The 21,487-nt window shown below is 34.2% G+C and overlaps 1 protein-coding gene across 1 annotated transcript in view; it reads left to right on the top strand.

Annotated features, from left to right (window-relative positions):
• Positions 1-21,487, top strand: part of LOC102806829 (C2 domain-containing protein 3-like) — a 43,612-nt gene that overhangs the window by 4,760 nt on the left and 17,365 nt on the right. The window contains 27 exon segments of the mRNA XM_085506810.1: positions 2,444-2,526; positions 2,639-2,781; positions 3,346-3,707; positions 4,146-4,290; positions 4,604-4,717; positions 5,193-5,282; positions 5,804-5,954; positions 7,132-7,300; positions 7,726-7,844; positions 8,178-8,296; positions 8,584-8,751; positions 8,899-9,108; positions 9,319-9,454; positions 9,754-9,869; positions 10,590-10,691; positions 12,119-12,205; positions 12,779-12,883; positions 13,058-13,134; positions 13,231-13,292; positions 14,096-14,221; positions 14,728-14,850; positions 15,445-15,539; positions 17,508-17,645; positions 17,878-18,039; positions 19,453-19,557; positions 19,805-19,976; positions 20,219-20,326. Coding sequence (XP_085362936.1) covers positions 2,444-2,526; positions 2,639-2,781; positions 3,346-3,707; positions 4,146-4,290; positions 4,604-4,717; positions 5,193-5,282; positions 5,804-5,954; positions 7,132-7,300; positions 7,726-7,844; positions 8,178-8,296; positions 8,584-8,751; positions 8,899-9,108; positions 9,319-9,454; positions 9,754-9,869; positions 10,590-10,691; positions 12,119-12,205; positions 12,779-12,883; positions 13,058-13,134; positions 13,231-13,292; positions 14,096-14,221; positions 14,728-14,850; positions 15,445-15,539; positions 17,508-17,645; positions 17,878-18,039; positions 19,453-19,557; positions 19,805-19,976; positions 20,219-20,326 — 3,587 coding nt within the window.

Genomic DNA, 21,487 nt, shown 5'->3' with positions numbered 1-21,487 from the left:
GGGTGAGTCATTGTGCTAGGATATGTCTGAGGTATGGAGTCATATCTCTGGAGTCATTGCACCTGGGAAGCCACTAAATGGGTGAGTCATTGTGCTAGGATATGTCTGAGGTATGGAGCCATATCTCTGGAGTCATTGCACCTGGGAAGCCACTAAATGGGTGAGTCATTGTGCTAGGATATGTCTGAGGTATGGAGTCATATCTCTGGAGTCATTGCACCTGGGAAGCCACTAAATGGGTGAGTCATTGTGCTAGGATATGTCTGAGGTATGGAGTCATATCTCTGGAGTCATTGCACCTGGGAAGCCACTAAATGGGTGAGTCATTGTGCTAGGATATGTCTGAGGTATGGAGCCATATCTCTGGAGTCATTGCACCTGGGAAGCCACTAAATGGGTGAGTCATTGTGCTAGGATATATCTGAGGTATGGAGTCATATCTCTGGAGTCATTGCACCTGGGAAGCCACTAAATGGGTGAGTCATTGTGCTAGGATATGTCTGAGGTATGGAGTCATATCTCTGGAGTCATTGCACCTGGGAAGCCACTAAATGGGTGAGTCATTGTGCTAGGATATGTCTGAGGTATGGAGCCATATCTCTGGAGTCATTGCACCTGGGAAGCCACTAAATGGGTGAGTCATTGTGCTAGGATATGTCTGAGGTATGGAGCCATATCTCTGGAGTCATTGCACCTGGGAAGCCACTAAATGGGTGAGTCATTGTGCTAGGATATGTCTGAGGTATGGAGCCATATCTCTGGAGTCATTGCACCTGGGAAGCCACTAAATGGGTGAGTCATTGTGCTAGGATATGTCTGAGGTATGGAGCCATATCTCTGGAGTCATTGCACCTGGGAAGCCACTAAATGGGTGAGTCATTGTGCTAGGATATGTCTGAGGTATGGAGCCATATCTCTGGAGTCATTGCAAAACTACCATAACACTTAACAATCAGATCAATTAGAGTGCAGCTTGTTTGTTGACAGGTTTCAAATTGTGCCTTGTATACATGTATGTGTATGTACCTGGAATGACTGTATTTACATCATGAGATACATGTATGTGTATGTACCTGGAATGACTGTATTTACATCATGAGATACATGTATGTGTATGTACCTGGAATGACTGTATTTACATCATGAGATACATGTATGTGTATGTACCTGGAATGACTGTATTTACATCATGAGATACATGTATGTGTATGTACCTGGAATGACTGTATTTACATCATGAGATACATGTATGTGTCTGGAATGACTGTATTTACATCATGAGATACATGTATGTGTATGTACCTGGAATGACTGTATTTACATCATGAGATACATGTACACATACATTTCTATCATGGTTTGATTCAAGATCTGGGAGTCAGTTTAGTCATAAAAATAATAATAATACCTGGTAATAGTTTTTATTTCGAGAACCAGATCATGACAAAAAAAGTTACTAAAAAGCACAAAAGCAAAACAGAAGTGAAAAACAGTGTGCCTTAGAAATAACAGGAAAGACCCTTTTCTAGTAGTTGCTGTCTCTCAACATTTCTATAGACAATCTTGTGTAAAAGCCAACTTTAGACTTGCACATTTACAAACTGAGTTTCAGAAATACTCAAGTTGCGACTGACGTAAAATATAACATGAAAGCGTTGTTATAAGCAACACTCACAGCATTCAGATTAGCTTTGGAAAATGCTATAAATGCGAACAATACATCATTGTACAAAAAGTTGTACAAAAAGTCAAATTACCCGGAACAGAGCACTTAACCGGAAAATGCACTGATATGAAGCATTTCTACAAGAGAGATAACTTAGGCATGCATAGATGGATTTCGTTTCAGCATTTTATATGTTTAGATAAACTGTCCCTGTCATAACAATTTTATTGTTTTATATGATAATCTCTTTCAAAAACATGTTTGTAGAATCTTTTGTGTTGATCAAAAAATTCTACGACTGGTCTATTCCGCCGCACCCTCTAAAATTGTCACTGTGATTTTAAGGTGATAAATGTGCTAATAAGTAACATGAATTATAAGCAGACGGCCAACCAATAAAAAAGGCAGCATTTGATCTGACCTGTTCCACACCCATGATATGACATGTAGAATCCGTTGCGCAAGCACACACGTACTTTCCTTATTTAGAAGTGTTCCGCTCCGGCTTCCATAATGTCACTGCAAAACATGAATAATTAACAGCAATGAATACGTCTCAGAGTAAACCAGTTGAACAAAGATTTAAACAAACAAAAAAAAGAAATCTAAAATGGGCCATTCTAATGTTTTATCTTTCCAAGCACTGATTACATTTACACATACATGTACATACAATCCTGTATTATCTTACAATACATATGTATGGAGACTGTGTCATGCTATAAATATGTGTTATAATAATATAATTTGCATTTGTTTTTTGTTCTAACTTATTAGTTTTTTTCCTGTGTATTCTATTGATGTTGGTGAAAAGAAAATTGGAGAATTGCAAATATCTATAGTGTTTGAGCCTCTCATGGGTAAGTATAATTATTCATTAATACTTTTAGCAGAATGCCATCATTAGATACTGTATTTGCTCTATAATGTAATGTAGTGTTTGCTGAGATATCAATGTATTATATCTTATAGCTACATTTGATAGTTGTAGTTCTGTACCTACAACTGATATGAGTCTTGATGCAAAAGGTAGCAGTGATATGGAAATGATGCAACCTCCAGTACCCAACATTCATCCTAAAGAACACCTTGTTTCTTTACAGTCAACTGATAAGGTATGTGTTATTTTCAACTGTGTTTCCTTGTGGAAAAACAACGCAATGTAACACTGGTCTTAGACTTGTTAACAGCTATGTCAATCAATAAGAAGTGTGCGCAAGGAAAAAGTCTGAAGGCTTAAAAATTACACGAATAAGTAAAAGTATGCACTACAAGGAAGGGCACAAAGCTAGCTCTTTGCTTATAAACATAAAACTTGTAAATATCGATCATTAGCTTTCATTTAAATTCAAATTTATTAATGATTGGTTCAAGAGCTCAGCATTGCCTACATCCATAATGTACGTGCACGACTTCACATGGCATGATGATTGCAACCCCCCTCCCCCTATTCAAAACGAAGCCTTTGCTGATTGGTTAATGTTGAGTTTCTGGATTGGTCAATTTGAATTCATCCATTTTGGTTTAAAAATGTTTATAACAGCCCCAGCTTTGTTCTGTTCACTGTAGTTTCTCCACAGTGATTTAAAGTAGTGATACAAAAACAATTAAATTGAAATTCTGTTGTTTATTCAAATTTTAGCTTTTGTATAATAGTATTACAACTTTGCATTTATTAGGAAGTTAAAAGCCGTCCTATTCTGACTGGTGTAGATGACGAATACAGCTTTGTTGTTGGGCCAGGTCGAACTGAGTCACCAACAAATATTACAGTACAAAGTCCAGTGAAAGAAGAAAGAATGTCGGTAAATGACAGTCCAGTCAAAGATGTCAACATACAGAGAAAGCAGAGAGTGGTCCAAGATGGCAGGATTCAGCACAAACAAGATGATGTATTGTCAAGTTTGTTGGATCGTGGAACTAAACTTCGTACAGAAATGATTAAATCTGAAATAGTAACTGATCAGTTGACTGCCAACTCTACTAAAGCTCAAAATGGAACTGATATCTCGCTGACTGAGTTCACTCATAGGAGAGACAGGTACAATTTATTTATAAAGCTAAGAATATTTATGCCAACGAGATTGCTCCTACCTTCATGTGTATATGAGTCAATGTTCCGATTGCCATTTCACTGGTTCGTTGTTGATTTTTAGTGGAGGGTTGATTAACTTATCAACAGTTGTAGTATATCAGATCTATAACATGCACACATACCTATTTCTGTTCATGTCTGGAGAAAAGTTGGAGAACCAGACTCCATACAATGAAACAAATGGATATGATGCTGCATGTCACATGATGAAGTATTAGTGAAGCAAAGCAAAGCAACATGTTATTTCATACTGTTCATGTTTATGCACATTTCCATCTTACAATAATATTATTTTGATGCTTGGTAACCTGACAGTTACTACTAGGCACATTTAGTATGGAGTACATCATTGTGACTTACTGATATTGGTTTATATCTCTTCAGAACTTCATCTACTGGTGATTTATTTAAAGAGATTCTGGATGTAGATAATGAAGGTTCTATGGATGACCTAGAATCTGGAGTTATTCATCTTGTTGTTGGCGATAACTTGGATGAAAAAGAACTCAATATTTTAAGGAAACTGCAGGTAATAATATCCCTTATGTAATAACTTCATGACATTTGAATTTTGCTGATGCACTTATGTAATTTAGATTTTTGTATTGTCAATATTTTAATGATTCAGTAGATAGCCAGTGTGCTTCTTGGTTTATATGCGCTTCTATTTGGGCTGTGCTTCTAATAGAGCAAATATGGTACATCGTTCTATTTTGTGATCAAAGCTATTGAAATGTTTGCCCTAATGAGTTCTTTTAAACCTATTTCAAAGTTTCTGACTTATCTATTTAACCAATTCCCTCAAACAATACATGATGTTGTCTTTTATTTTTTATATATAGGGTGATCGATCATTGGAATCAAGTTTTTCTTCAACTCATGATAGTATACTAAGTGATGTCAATGATCCGCTGCATGATAGCAGTATAATAGAAGAATTATTTTATAAGGAAGCTGTAAGTATCAAAGTAATTTGAACACATTGCATAAAACAAGACATTATAAAGCGTATACTGTATGTATTTACAGCATATCCATTTACCTACTATCACTGGAATGGATGTTTTAACATCTACTTGATATGCTTAGTTCAGTTTTGTTTTGTCAACATAACATACAAATCAGGTATAGTTCATTTGTGAGCAGACTGCTGATTGGCTAATTTGTTGTAGAAAATTGAAAGTTACCATAGTTACATTCCTCTGAAAGTAATTATTCTTCAAAACGTAATCGTTCTTCAAAACATATATACTGAATGAGACAAAACAGGTTTTTGTTGAATATCTTGCAACGAACGTCATGGAAGATCAAACCCTTATTTTTATTTAGAAAAATCTAAATAAATGTGGTATTATTGATTTTATTAAACTTGCCTCAGATGAATTTGTACTTGCAGCAAGGTTTTAATAATTGTGTTATATTTTGATATAGGTTTTAACTGACAGTGAAAGTGACTTGAGTGACGTTGAATCTAAGTTAAGCATTTCAAGGTCTATGTCAATTGATGATCCTTCCAATGTGGTAAGTCAGTGGTCTTACAGTAATTGTATGTTGTATGTATTTTGCTGGAAATGTTACTGTGGTTAACTCTATAAGGAGGCTAATATTTGCCAATGACTGAATGAAGCCAATGACTGAATGAAACAAATCAAAAGTTTGAAATGATTTCAAACTACAAATTTTATTAAATGTCTATATACATTTGTGACTTTTTTACTGAAATAGCTTTACTGAACATGAACTTTACTTCTCACAAGTTGAGTTTCTATGCTTGTGTTTACGTGATTCTTAATATCTCTTTCAATATGTTTTGTATCTACGTAGCACACTGACTGCTAACTGCCTCTGTGGATAATCTTTGTTTGTTGATATCTATTGTATAAACAAATCTTGAGCAGTCAAGTGTTAACCATGTAATGTTACTTTCATATTAAAACTCACCTGCTACCCTTATCAAATTTGAGTAAAGATAAACTTAAATGTCTAAATTTATAAATACTCACATGTGTGTACTGACATTGTGTTCATGGATTGGATTTCAGAGACCACCCTCAAGGAAATCATCTCTTAAAAGTATTGATACACCAGTAAAGTTGAGTGCAGCTAGTGGTGGAGACAGTGACAGTGAATCCGAAGTAGTTAGTGTATCTAGAGTGTCATTTGACAGTACTCATATAGATGAACAAGATACAGGTGAGATTGTAGTAATAGATTCTGTCTGTTTGGGTTGTGAGTTATGTTATTATATGGTGGTACATAATGGTGAGGATAATCTTTTGTCGTTTGAAGCATTAGGGAAGACTTTACCTAAGCTATATTAGGTAATATATTAAGTAACCCAAATATGAGGTACTATTGAGTGTCCAGAGATCTCGCCAGAGGACAAAGACTAGTTCCAGTTTTTATTCTACTCAAAGTTGATTTTGGAGTTATGTAGTTGATGTGATGCTAGAAAACCAGTTATGATCTAAGTGGTTGAGTACTGAAGGCCAGATTCATGTTGTAAACATTACTTAGACTTAGACTTGTGAGGAAATATTTGCCGATATGAATGTGACTAAAGCAATAAAGTTGGGCACCATAAAAAAGTAGGAAATGGTGGTAGCTGTGATTGAAACCTGAAATAACTACCTCAATGAATTCATTTACATCCTATCCCAGTAGAACCTATGATTCCTCTTTTTTAGTCCCCGTTCGGACACACCTCTGTGCGTCCGTGCATCTGTGCGTGTGAACCTGTATCTTAGAAATGCCTGGACCAATCACAATCAAACTTCACACATGCATCATACATGACATTATACATATGCACATCAATTTGTTTCACGATCTGATTCAAGATGGCCGAATGGCGGCCATTTTTGTACTGAAAAATCATCAAAACTAAGCTTTTCTCTGCAGATGGATTTGTTCAAACTTGGTATAGAACCTTGATGCATGTCATTTTATTTTTCAGATTGGATTCAAAATGGCTGACTGGTGGCCATTTTGTTTTAATGAATGGGCTCCTAGAGCCATATCTCTGACATGCTTCGACTGATTATGTTCAAATTTTTAATATTCATTATACATCATGTTATAGATATATGTATGTATTCAAAATGGCTGATTTTGTTTTAATTGATGCTGTTCCAGAGCAATATCTCTCAATGTGGACAAGTACTCATTTGACGATAAATGTCAATCATTTAAATGTTAAACAATCATCATAATCATATTCCTGACATGTTTATTTTACTATAAACAAAACTATATATCTTAAATTTGATAACTAACGGGGACTGTGCCATACATGGCTCTTAAGTTAATGATACTAATTATTCTGTTGAATTCTGTTTCTAAACTCGATATAACCTCTAATCATCCAAAGCATTTGAAGTAAATGGTATTAGTGTTGAAAGATTGGCATTACTGGAGAAAGTGCACATTTCCAGAGTTACCGTGGATACACTAAAATTAGAATCACCAGTAATACCTGTGAAGAGAAAGAGTCATTCAAAGGGAAAACCACCAAGACCATCTAAGTCAATAAAGACAATGTAAGTGAAGTTCTCAATGTCATTCATTCTTGGGTATTGATATGGTAAGAGGCACATGTGCACATCAAACGTTATCTCTTCATTAGGCGGAAAGAGGAATCCAAGATTATTTCAAATACTGTAAAATTTATATTAAAAGCTGCGGCTTATATTAGAGTATCTACACATATGAGAAATGGTAAATTTTTAGTTCTCAATTGTTTAAAAAGAATCAGTGTGATTTCTATTAGGGATGTGGCTTGTGATACAGATTTTATGCTACTGTGCTCACAAATAGCCCTAGGGTGTTTTATACTTATATTTTATTCATACTTGTGAACTTCAACAAAGAGATTACATTTGCTGTGCAAATGTTTTGATTAGCCACAGTCCCTAAATGATGCAAAGCTTATCAACACTTACACTATGTTTTATTATCAATGTAGGACATATTTTGTGGAGTACAAGTTCCCTGTTGCTGCACCCACAAGGGATGATGGAAGTGAAAATACCATGGCAACAGAGGTTATGAGAATTGTTTCTAAAAAGGTTTCAAGTGATGGAGGTAAGTTGTCAGAAAAATAAATTTTTGCATTAAACCTGTGTTTGTAAAAGATTGAAACTTTGCACACAAAGTAAAATGTCTGCTAATGAATCCATACAAATTAATTAATTAATCTGCATGCTAATTATCTATTTTATGCATGTTCTTTGTCTATTTTAAAAGCACTTTGCTGAAGTGAATAGAATCATAATATTGGTATCAACTAAGAACATTGAATTCCATCTCTAGTCTTGTACAAATATGTTGAAACCCTGGGTTTATTCAAATCGTTGTAAAGCCACCTGAGTAGTTCATAGCCAAGATAATATGTAAAGATGATTTTTTTCTTCACAGTGGTGACATTCAGTCATAGATCAGTATTTCCAGTATCGTTTGATAGCGATGTGATTGATAAGTGGTGCAAACGTTTACTTGTATTTAAAATATTTTCTAGAACATCAGGACAAAAAAGTGTGAGTATACCTTCACATGGTCAGTGTAAATAAACTGTACATTTTTCTGATATCGTAATATTGTAGTGTTATCTGAGCATTTAGAGGTTTAGGTCTTTTGTCATAAGTAAATTGGGGATAGTTTGGAGCCCAAGTTTTTTCCATCAATATTTTGAATGTTTTTATATATTTAAAAAATGGTTGAGTTGAAATCACTGGAAAGTGTCAAAAATTGATGAACACTTATCTTATTCTACAGGTCAATTTGAGTGTTTAGTAATGTTGATGTTCTGTTTGTATTCACACAGCCTACACTAATTGGTGTATGCAGCATTCCGTTACTTTCAGTCATTACATCAAGTGACCTAATCATAAATGCTGATTTAAATATCAATGACAAAAATCTGCCAAGTACATCTTCTGAGCTGGCTTGTCCGACTGACACCGACTCCAAACCACATGTTGGTCAGCTCAAAGTAAGTCCTTAATATTTTTTGTGAACTGTGTATCATGCAACTAAACTGTGACTATACATTACAAATGTATACCATAGCAACACAATATTATTTATTCCTGAAACTATTATTTCAATACTCTTAATTTTTTGCTAATGTTTTTGTCAGGTATCCATAGAACTAGCATCAGATGAAAAAGATTTCATTGCATCATTAGCTTCAACCAAAATCTCAGAATTGAAAAGAGGCACGGCCATTGCACCGATAACAAATCCTCCAATCATGAGTGCCTCACAAGAGAAGTCACCTGTCCATCCAAAAGAGATTGAGTCTAAAATCCCTGAAGAGAAAGTACAGCCATATGTTCCAGCATATGAGGTATAGTGTCAATGTTATCATCAGGGTTATAACCAGAAAAGCAGGTGGCTGTCTAAAAGCCTTAGTATTATCATCCTGTATAAATAACACCTATCGATATGTTGATTATTCAAGACCATTGATCTTTCGATTGTCTCGGATTGGAAGAGTGAAATATTGATTTCTTGCATTTATTGTTGGTGTAATTATTTATTTTCTTTGCTGTATCAGCCGCTGACATTACATTCCTTGCTGATGATTCCTGAAGGAAAAGATATCACTTTACATGGTGTTCGATCACACAAGACTAGTAACAGAATACCACAACCTGCTCCTCCTACAAAATTAGGAATTATTGGAAAATCAGGTATATGTATATTATGAAATGAAATGCTTTATTTGGATTTTTGGTCCCATAAGATGATTATTTTTGTCTGTCCTTATGTAGTGTGTCTGTATTTTTGATAACTAAAACAGATTATGATTTCTGCAATCAATTCATCATTGTTGCTAAACCATATTACTGAATCGGAACATGTGTATGTCATCTTCAGATATTGAGTAGATTGATTGACATAATGTTTACTGGTTCACACAACATTATGAACAGTGTGTGCAGCTTTAAAAGCAACTGCTTGACCATCAAATGATTTACTCTGTTTTTAGGGAGAGATTTAACAGTGCGTAATACCTATCTGTTATGTCGGACATTTTGGTCCAATGATGTCGTCCGATCTAGTGTATGTTGGGGAACATCTCAACCACATTATGACTTTGTACAGGTATGGAATGTCAATTTTTAATTTAAAATACATTCTGTGTTTGAATTTTGATACTTTAGTAGAAAGTGTTATTCTTTATAGCATGATTCAGAATATGTGAAAGTAAGACATCTAATCATTCAACCATTAATGGCTACTGGTTATTTTTCTATTCTTTCCTTGTAATATGTTATTTTGTAATATGTTATGTTATGTTTAAACAGACATCAGTTGAAGCAGTCAACCAATATTAATTTAGTTGTTGTCATATTTTAGACAAATCTTTGGTCAATTTTTGATTTAATGGAATTTAACAGACCATTTTCGTCCAATAAAAAACAACAAAACACAGAATGTCATCAACTGTTTTCAAGCATGTGCATGCCAGTGTACTTCTGACTTGTTCATAACATAATTTCATACATGGTAGTTTACTGCATGTGTTTTGTGACTAATTTATTATTTTCTATGTGCCAAGCCGTTTCTTGAATATCTTGGTGTGATTTTGCATAAAGGCAAGTCATAATGGCATATATATCATACAATACAATTTATCTCCCACCTAAAGAAATAATGTTTCAGGTCATGTATCATGCATATAAAAAGAAACTAATGATAATACAGTTAATTTTTTTTTATTTGTTGATATTGTCAAGCAGTACCTGAATACTGTGACCTTGCTTCTTGTACACAATGTTTAGTTACATACAAGAAGTACTAATAACTTGGTTTTTCCCAAAGGTTGCACCAGTTCTATTGACTAATGCTTTGCTTGAACGAACAAAAAATAACTTCATGGTTGTGGAAGTATGGGATAAAAAAACATCTGCAGAAGATGATAAGGTATGTACTTAGTCTAGCCTTAAACAGTCTTCAAATAAAATAAACTAGGATATGGTTTTCTTAAACTAGACTACTTGGTATGTGTAGCAATTGGTTGATAACTTAAAAATAAAATAAACTAGGATATGGTTTTCTTAAACTAGACTACTTGATATGTGTAGCAATTGGTTGATAACTTAAAAATAAAATAAACTAGGATATGGTTTTCTTAAACTAGACTACTTGGTATGTGTAGCAATTGGTTGATAACTTAAAAATAAAATAAACTAGGATATGGTTTTCTTAAACTAGACTACTTGGTATGTGTAGCAATTGGTTGATAACTTAAAAATAAAATAAACTAGGATATGGTTTTCTTAAACTAGACTACTTGGTATGTGTAGCAATTGGTTGATAACTTAAAAATAAAATAAACTAGGATATGGTTTTCTTAAACTAGACTACTTGGTATGTGTAGTAATTGGTTGATAAATGCTGCACTTCATTTCAAAAAACCTGAGACATTTTATATCAAATTTTTAGCGAAATCAATTTATTGAAAATTATATAATCAGCCATTTTGGAGAATGATGTGAGCTCTCAAGTTGCTTGACAGTACACTTTGGTGAGCAAGCATGGATTCTCCAAACTAAATTTAACATAATGCAGTAATTAAGCTATAATTTGTGATGTGACCTTCTTACTGTACACTTGATGCATTTAGTAGCTGTTTTCATTTTACCGTAATTTTCTGGGGCCTGAACATTGAAAATTTCCAAAAAATAGGGTTGGGCGTATGCCCGGACATCCCCTGCAAAAAAATTGAAACTCGCGAAAATTGACAACACACAGATTGAACTGCGCGCGGCAGGTAATAGAATGGCAAATGAAAACATGCAACGGAAATAAATGAACAATATGCAACATTAGAAGTATAACAAAAATAATTTATTGCTTATAATGTAACAAATAAACCAGAAATAATAAAATCAACAGTGAGGACTCATTTGAATTAGGATTTTCCCACCACAAACATGCCCAATACATGCGAACTCAAAATTAATAAAAATGTCATGGGTTAAACTGCATAAAATTATTTCTGGTTTTGACAAATATTGGATCAACAATCATATATGAACAATAATAATTTACGAATTTACACAGTAAAAATTACGAAAGTTCATAGTTGTTTGAAAAAAACTTCTCAGATGTCCATTTGCATGTTCATTGCCATCTTTGTCAAAGTCAATCCCTCAAAGTCGGCATCACTGTCGCCGTCCACCAAAATCCCTACAGCTTCATCCTGAAGTTTGTCAATGTCGTATACAATTTGGACTTAGCACTTTTATTCCATGAATTTCGCTGTCCGTCAGTTTGGCATGTCTAATCGCAATAAAGAGGCAAGAAAAATGGGGTCTTGAATAATTATATATCTATTCTGTTAACAGCTGATTGGTATTGTCAAGTTGTCATTGCATCAGTTTTATATGTCATTCAGAGACAGAAGAATTGCAAGTACATTATTGAAGTCACAGGTAATTTCATCGATCAGTTGTAGTATGTGGTTTTCATCGCAACATTCAGACATTTTGACATTCATGCAAGGTGACTGAGTGGAGCTTTGCAGGTAAAATAACACAGTTTACACAGTAAGGTAAATAATTTGTCAATATAACCAACTACCATGTGTTTACATGTTTACCATGTTTACATGAACTGACACATATACACATATATTACCAAATCATCTACACCATTTAGCATGACTTCCATTTTTACACTGTACATCACCAGAAAGCTGCATAATAACCAAATAGATTGGGACAAAAACCCTCCCCCCTTGGTTGTACAAATATTAATGAGCCCTACAACAGAAATAACTTGTGAATAGTACAAACAATCAGGTCAGAGGAACCTATGCCCCATATGGAAATGCTGTATAGCTTGGATTAGCACAAAAATTGCATGGTTTTGAAGTAGGAAAACTTAGAATGCTTTTAAAATTACTTTGTATGTTACCAACTCATTGAGTATTGAGATTACTGATTGTTGTTCATCGTGTGTCAATACACTGTTTTATAATTAACTAAGATTGTTGTACATTTCAGTATCCTGTTGTAAGTGTTGATACGTTGTTACCTATTGTGGATCCGTTTACTGGAAAACAACATGGAAAACTGAATGTAACATTGGCGCTGGGATCAAATGAACAGGTGAGTTCTGTTGATACGTTGTTACCCATTGTGGATCTGTTTACAGTAGCACTATATGTAAATTTGGACATGACCCTGCTAATGTATGCATATCACTGAAGATTCCCTGATATGGACATGCATCTGAACTATGGTGGTTACTGTTGTAACATTTTTATTGTCAATTTTCTTTAGGTAGCTGCACTGGAACAAATAAAATTTAATGAAGAATCATTTCAAAAAACTGGAAGACCAGAACACTACTTAGAAAGGCAAGGATTTTATTGTAATTATATTTGCTTTGTTTGGTTTGATGTTATGGCATGGTGAACTTGAATTAATAATCTATAATTTGATTTGTTGAACAGGAGATGCATTTCTGATGAAAGAAATATATTTTCTGAACGTGATACGAACACAGAATCCTATGGTATGTAATATTATATGAAAACAATTCACTGATTCACAATTCTTACCTACTTCATATTTTGCAATTATGTTATGTCTTCTCATGCAAACATGACAATTTTTGTTGTTTTTGTTTGTATTCTATCTATCTATGTTCCGTTATTCTAATTTATTTTGTATGTAATTTATCATAAATTTATGAATATATGCTCATTTGTTATAGTGTCTTTGTCATCAAAACTGCCCATGTACACAATAATGTTTTATTATTGTTCTGTTCTCTGATTGGTCTTTACCTACATATACATTGCATGCACTGGCTACCTTACATAGTTCAAACAATAAACATTGCTCACAGCTGTAACTATAGTACTTAAATGTCACAATACATTTTTTAACTTTGACAATATGCAACATAACAATTGTGTCAACTAGCCTGCATATAAATGTGCAACTGGCTTTTAGCAGATCTCTAAAAACTTTCTATGATTATTTGTTGCTTTGTATGCACAGTTCTTTAGTTTAAAACTTGGATTACTTCAGAAATTCCATCACATTGCAGAAAGTTTTAATTTTCCCATCTTTTGAAAATTTATTTGTACTTGCATTGAGGAGATTATAATAATTCTTCCTTCATTTTAACAGTTTTTTTTTACTGGTGTGTTTCTTCTTGCTGTGATTTAATGTTTGTAACAACTTAACTGTGAAGTGTAATATTAATAATAGCATGTAAAAAATAATAATATGATTTTTGCATATACTTTTTTATACTATACTATTCTGACTGGTTTATTACATGAAAAGTACCTTCTTTTTGTGTATTAGTTGAACACGTATTTGAAGTTGTAGTTGAAGGCATCAGCAATCAGCCACAGATGGATAACACAGTATGGGCTGAAGCGGATTGTTTTGTGCAATATCATTTTCCTTCCCAGCATTCAATTCAACAAGGTAAACTAACCATCTAATATTCTATAGTCTCACTAATTTATTTATTACCAGTAAATACTTTAGGTCACCTGTCTCCAGATATAATACAAATACAAAGTATAGGTTTCAGAGTGCACTCTAGATGATTGATTCATTTTCTCTTTGTTTTTTCTCATTTATTTTGTTTAAAAAAAGCTCTGCCACACAGGGTACAGTGGCTTTAGTCTGTGACACACTTCTTGAGAGTACAATAATTTTGGTTTCCCCTTTGGGTCTGTGACGCATTCACCCAGGGTTGAGATTAATCTGTTTTGGTTTACTCCCTGGTATGATTTGAACTCTACTAATCAATAAACTGATGCAATAAACACTGAACTATAGATGAACGATGTATCATGTATACAGGGTCATTGAATTGACTCTAGATTGAATAGTTCATTTAGTGTATAACCATCACTAATGGTCTAATCAGACTAGTATTGTCGTAGGGCAACACAGAATATAAATTATAATATGTTTTATTTTAGGTACTGTGACATCATATAGAACAGGAACAACTTTGTGCCTTCCAAATTCTCTCTTTAATGACGTCAAAAAACACAGAATAATATTGCCGTCTAGATCACCAATACAACGTGAACTACTTGCAGGTAATATTTGGCTACAAGATGTTTATTTCACTCTGTGTATTGCAATAAATATTAGTCAAAATGATTGCCATTTTGTGATTGCAATTGACAATATTACGCCAAATTTGAAACATATGTTCTCTGAATGGCTGCAATTTATTTTCATGTAATAATGACATTATATTAAGTGTATGATTACTTGAAGTATGATGCATACATTTTATTTGGCAAAATTATATAACTCTCAAATCCAAGGGCACTACACATTATTACCCTTGTTAGTATGCCATATATTGAATCCAACTTATCACCCATCTCAACTCCCTGAAGAGCAAATAACCCCAGCTGACATTGCATACTAGGAATGTAAAATACCCAATAACTTCCAAATAGTGAGACATTCCATCCTGAACTCTATTTCCGGTAGTAACACAATTTAACTGTTTACAGTACCCCTTCTCTGTAATGCTTAGTGTAGTATCACATTTCACAGAACAGGAATTAAAGTTTTTGAATATTTCTGAAATAATCCTTATTCACAGAGTTGTGTTGCTTAATTACAACTCAGATGTTTTGAAATTTCAGCATGTTCATACTTTAAAATATTTTTTGTAGCATGTGGCGGCGTAGGTGGAGGAAGTGGGGGTATCCCATTTGAAGTATGGCATAGATATTATCATCCAAATGTCAGAGATCAAGTAGTTGCCAAGGTAACATGGCCATTATACTGGAAAAGTACTTTATTTTCACTTGAAATTTATGTTTGCTGAAAGAATGAATTGGTGAATTTATGAGAATAAACTTTATACAAAACAGCCAAAATGTCTTTTCAGCGACAATTAATTCCAGTTAAAATAAAGTATTTTACAGTATTTGATTGTAATGCTGATAATCACCTTTTGTGTCACTAGTTTCCTTGTACCTTGTCCTTTTTTGAAAATATTTATGTGTCATATGACATTTCTAAACATTAAAGTCACTGCTGTCTCTCCTAACATTTTTTGATACTTTGATATTCTTTGATATACTTTGACTTTGTTTGGAAAGTAGTGCAGACTGTATTTATGCTGCTAAATACCTCCCCAATGAGAGGTGAACATGCTAACCACTGTACCGTTATTCACAGAATAGACTCTCTATACTTACCTCAATCTGATCAGCAACTCACCTGTCCTTTGTAGTTTTCCACAGAGTACTCTTGCAATTACATGATACAGTCTAGAGATTCTAAAGCACCAAAACAATTTTACAATTGCTAGATTTTTCTGAGACAAACTGCAGATGAATTATCCTGTGTGTGTATTTGCATAAATACAATGTAGTTACACTTAAGTATCAGTACCCTCCATGATTACCCTGGCTGTAACTTTCATCTATATAGCTATATCTTTAGTACCCTCCATGATTACCCTGGCTGTAACTTTCATCTACTAGTATATAGCTATATCTTTAGTACCCTCCATGATTACCCTGGCTGTAACTTTCATCTATATAGCTATATCTTTAGTACCCTCCATGATTACCCTGGCTGTAACTTTCATCTATATAGCTATATCTTTAGTACCCTCCATGATTACCCTGGCTGTAACTTTCATCTATATAGCTATATCTTTAGTACCCTCCATGATTACCCTGGCTGTAACTTTCATCTATATAGCTATATCTTTAGTACCCTCCATGATTACCCTGGCTGTAAATTTCATCTATATAGCTATATCTTTAGTACCCTCCATGATTACCCTGGCTGTAACTTTCATCTATATAGCTATATCTTTAGTACCCTCCATGATTACCCTGGCTGTAACTTTCATCTATATAGCTATATCTTTAGTACCCTCCATGATTACCCTGGCTGTAACTTTCATCTATATAGCTATATCTTTAGTACCCTCCATGATTACCCTGGCTGTAACTTTCATCTATATAGCTATATCTTTAGTACCCTCCATGATTACCCTGTCTGTAACTTTCATCTATATAGCTATATCTTTAGTACCCTCCATGATTACCCTGTCTGTAACTTTCATCTATATAGCTATATCTTTAGTACCCTCCATGATTACCCTGGCTGTAACTTTCATCTATATAGCTATATCTTTAGTACCCTCCATGATTACCCTGTCTGTAACTTTCATCTATATAGCTATATCTTTAGTACCCTCCATGATTACCCTGTCTGTAACTTTCATCTATATAGCTATATCTTTAGTACCCTCCATGATTACCCTGGCTGTAACTTTCATCTATATAGCTATATCTTTAGTACCCTCCATGATTACCCTGGCTGTAACTTTCATCTATATAGCTATATCTTTAGTACCCTCCATGATTACCCTGTCTGTAACTTTCATCTATATAGCTATATCTTTAGTACCCTCCATGATTACCCTGTCTGTAACTTTCATCTATATAGCTATATCTTTAGTACCCTCCATGATTACCCTGGCTGTAACTTTCATCTATATAGCTATATCTTTAGTACCCTCCATGATTACCCTGTCTGTAACTTTTATCTATATAGCTATATCTTTAGTACCCTCTATGATTACCCTGGCTGTAACTTTCATCTATATAGCTATATCTTCAGTTTAAATTTGAAGAATGTCCATGTCTTCAGTTTTCATTATTTATTGAATTATCTCTACAATCATAATTTGTATTCTTGGTGTTGAATTTAGGGACTTCTTCCATTGACCAAACTGTGTGCTATGGTGACTATGCAGAAGATAGGAGGATCCAGTATGCAATCATATTCATTACCTCTGATAAGTCACATAGCAGACCAACAACATCCAACACAAGAACTCAAAGATAAGGTATAATATAAATAAAACAGTTTACTTGTCATGCTACTAGACACCACATAGCACACATTTGTTGATACACTGCATGACATTAATAACAAGCTTTGACTGATTTTCTATCACATGCTTCAACGTTCTATGCATGTGTCAGTTCTATTTAGTAAATTGATAAACCCAAGTGACTTTAACTTGTGGCTATTCTGCCATTATTTTTCAGTATCTTATTCTCGTGATGTATTGTTAGTCTGCAGGTAATGGATTCATTGATATAACAATCAAATATCAGTCATTGTCTGCTGGGAAATCAGAAGGTCTCAAGTATTCACCTGCTAGTGAGGCTGCAAATCAAGAAGTTGGATCTCAAATCTGTATATCCATTTCTGTGCTTAGAGCTTGTGGTCTTAAAGTAGGTATTATTATTTTCTGTTTTGAGAATACTACTCCCCTTCATGTCAATTTGGTACAAAAAATAATAATAATGAAAAAGAACATTCTCTGAGTTTAAAAAATTTGGTTTGTTCATACAAATATATATTTTGAAATGAAAATTACCGTTTTGATTACTGCTTCATCTCAGTGACTTCATAAGTTGTTACTTCAAAGACTTTAAGAAGACATTAATGACTTGTTTGTAACCACCCTTCCACCCACGAAAAATTATCCAAATTACATCTTTCGTTCACAGTGCCGGTCTTGGAGAAATATTACAAAATAAGTCATCATTGATTTCCATGACTCGTTTTACAATAAGGAAACAAATATGTTCATAAAAATACACACATTTTATTACAATACGGTTCACATACCATCTGAATTTATGGTGCAAAAATGGGTAGGGTCTGTGGGAAAACGGTCGAAGTCAAGATCTTTATAATTATCTTCATTGTGGAATGTTTTCATTCGTACGTAAACTCTCGATACAAGGCAATTTCCGCCATGAAGTCTTCATCATGATTTGACCTGAAACAACTTCCTTTGACCTAACAGGTCACGTCTTTCATTATCTGAGGGTGGAGGAAGTATTTAAACCTTTCATGGTCGCCAGCAAGTCATGTCGAAGAATAGTTTGCTCATTTACGATAGTCTCAATGGACACGATTATTCAGAAAAGTAAAACAATTTTCTATGACCGGGTCTCACGACTTGATGATCACATTTTGGCGTTTTGAAAACTACTACTCAAACGAAATATGGATTACTTCAGTATTGCAACATCGGTGTTCATCCTGAGTAAATAACAGAATAAAAAAGGTGCTACCCATGTTCCATACATTCGCCCACCATGCACTCTGAAATTAATGTGAGTTTTCTCGCAAAAGCAGGAGCCAAACTACCATACCAATCATGATTTGTATGCAATGTACGTGCATGTTTCAATAAATGTCATTGATGCCCGGTAAAAACACCCTGGGAGTCAGGGGATGCCCTCAGTTCGTTAAATGTCTAAAAACAAAGGATGGGCATATACTCGGGAGGGGTTTATGATAGGGGAAGTATGGTAATTCTTTAAGCTTCAGCATTAAACACACAATTGAGACTATGTATTTTTAGTCTGGTTATTTGCTCTTAGTTATGTGCATCTCTATATGATCTTAGCATATACATTATGAAGTGGAACTTGGTATTCTTGATAAGCAAAGTTCTCTCCAAACCAGTAGATATATATCTGAAATATGTTTAGATATCATGTTAACAAATATTTCTACAAAATTCAATGAGAAAAAGTGTGCAATGAATTTGTTTCTCTAAACTACTATGTTTCATGGAATGTACCAATAGTGTTCCTATCAAATAACCTGTGTGTATTTTCTATTTGTAGACTGCAGCTAAACTGGCAGCAAAGCAGGACTCAAGAATACAGTATGCATCAGATGTGGGCATCAATGCTTATGTTAAAGTCAATTTGTCTTTTCACAACAAAGAAGTGAGTCATTGATACTTTTTATATTCATTTGGGAGACAATTGAATCTTGGCTGGCCATCAATATAACTTTTTGTACTTCTTTTTTAATAAACTATTTATTTATAAAATTATATTACTCTTGTCTTACTGATTGTATTAATGTTACTGATTGTATAACTTATTGCTGATATTATTGATTTCATTACTGATTATAATACTACATGTAATTGTATTATTGATATTTCTGATATCTTAATTCTTTCTGCAGAGTGAGAGAATTACAAGGACAGTTGCCAGATCATTTGCTCCTGATTTCTCTCATCACATGGATTTTCCATGCTCATTGCTATGCAGGGAAACTGGTCTCAGTTTGGCTGAACTGATGGAAACAGGACAAGTTACGTTACAAGTATGGCATCAGGTCACAGTACTCAGATCAGGTTAGTATACATTTATATTGTCACTAATGAAACCAACAGCTTTCAGTTTAATTCCAGAAAATGTTCTTTCTTCTCCCAGACAATAATAGATATTCGCTGATCTTTTGGAAAATGTTGTAATTAATGAAAATTCAAGTAAGGGTGAAAATACATGTGTTTCTGTAGTGTGTAAATTGGCATCTTTATTCAGAAGAACTGATATTACTTACTGTGCTCATCTTTATGTATTATTCCTACAACAGAACATGATGTACCAATATCTCAACATAGTAACATATTTGGTAGTCCTAATGATGTGTTACTGGCCTCTACAGCTGTACCATTACAAGATTTATTATCTAATAGAACTGGTATGTTGACGTTACTCACAATCTTCTTGCTATTCTTATGTCTGATTGTCTCATTGCTTTATCACATGAAAATATCCATGCAAATCCATACAAATAAACTTTACAAAAGTCTGGTGAATACTCTCAGCAGAACAAAGGCATTCCCTTCATCTTTATAAATATTTATAAACTTCATAATTCAAACTCTGATTTCTGTTGGCCAATTGATTTTTTTTTTATGATGTTGTTGCACACTGTACTCATTGATTGGCTGGTTGGATTCACTTGCCAAGATGAAGGGAATGCCTTTGTTGACTATACAATGTAAGTAAGCACTTTGCGTATATTGAAAGTTTTGATACATACTAAAAAAACATAACTACCTTTACTTAGCATGTCATACTAAATGGTCAGACCATCTAAATTAATTTTTTTTTAAATTCTTTTGATCAGTAAAACATTTTTACCCCAACCACACCTCAATAGTTACATGTACATGTATGTGTCGTATGAGACACATGAATCCTGAATTTGAAAAATAATTTTGAAAAATTATCAACATTAGATTACAGAAAGTTTGAATTCACTATGTTCAATTACCCACCATAGACTCCGGTCAGTCAAATTGACTATTTTGAACTGTAGGCATTAATCAGCGATTCTGCCGATGGCGGAGAGATAGAATCTAGGTCAGGGGAAGCCTCATGACCCCAAGATTCTCTTTCCCTTACGTCACGAACCACGTGACCGAGGCCATATGGCAGCGTCATTAACGGCTGTAGAATCACTAATTTTTCATCTTTCATTCTGAGCGGCTCTGCCTGGCTCGTTTGCTTTTTCCTGTCCGGGTTTCTAGCGTGGGTTATTGCCGCAGCTGCGGCATCCGACATTCCAGCTGGTAGGATAAGTTTTTCTTGTCTTTTTTTACCCTTGTGTCCTTTTCCTTTTTGTGTGTAATGTTTTTTCCACAACAAAGAAATTAAAACCCAGCGCCACTACGTAACCACTTGTTGGTTTCGCGGCAGCACCTTATACAACTGTATTTCGTTTCCCTCATGCATGTCGTCTTTTATTTACAATGTATTTAGAAATGAATAGATGTAATGACAGCACCAGGGCTCGCTGCCCACATCCGAAATACTTTTGTTGAGCTGCGTGCAGGGTTTTTGCCGTGAAGGCGTG

Source organism: Saccoglossus kowalevskii, chromosome 13 (genome assembly GCF_978046115.1).
Source record: "Saccoglossus kowalevskii chromosome 13, keSacKowa6.1, whole genome shotgun sequence".
In the NCBI taxonomy this organism is placed as follows: domain Eukaryota; kingdom Metazoa; phylum Hemichordata; class Enteropneusta; family Harrimaniidae; genus Saccoglossus; species Saccoglossus kowalevskii.
Note: the sequence above shows the minus strand (reverse complement) of the source record. Positions and strands in the feature narration are given on the sequence as shown.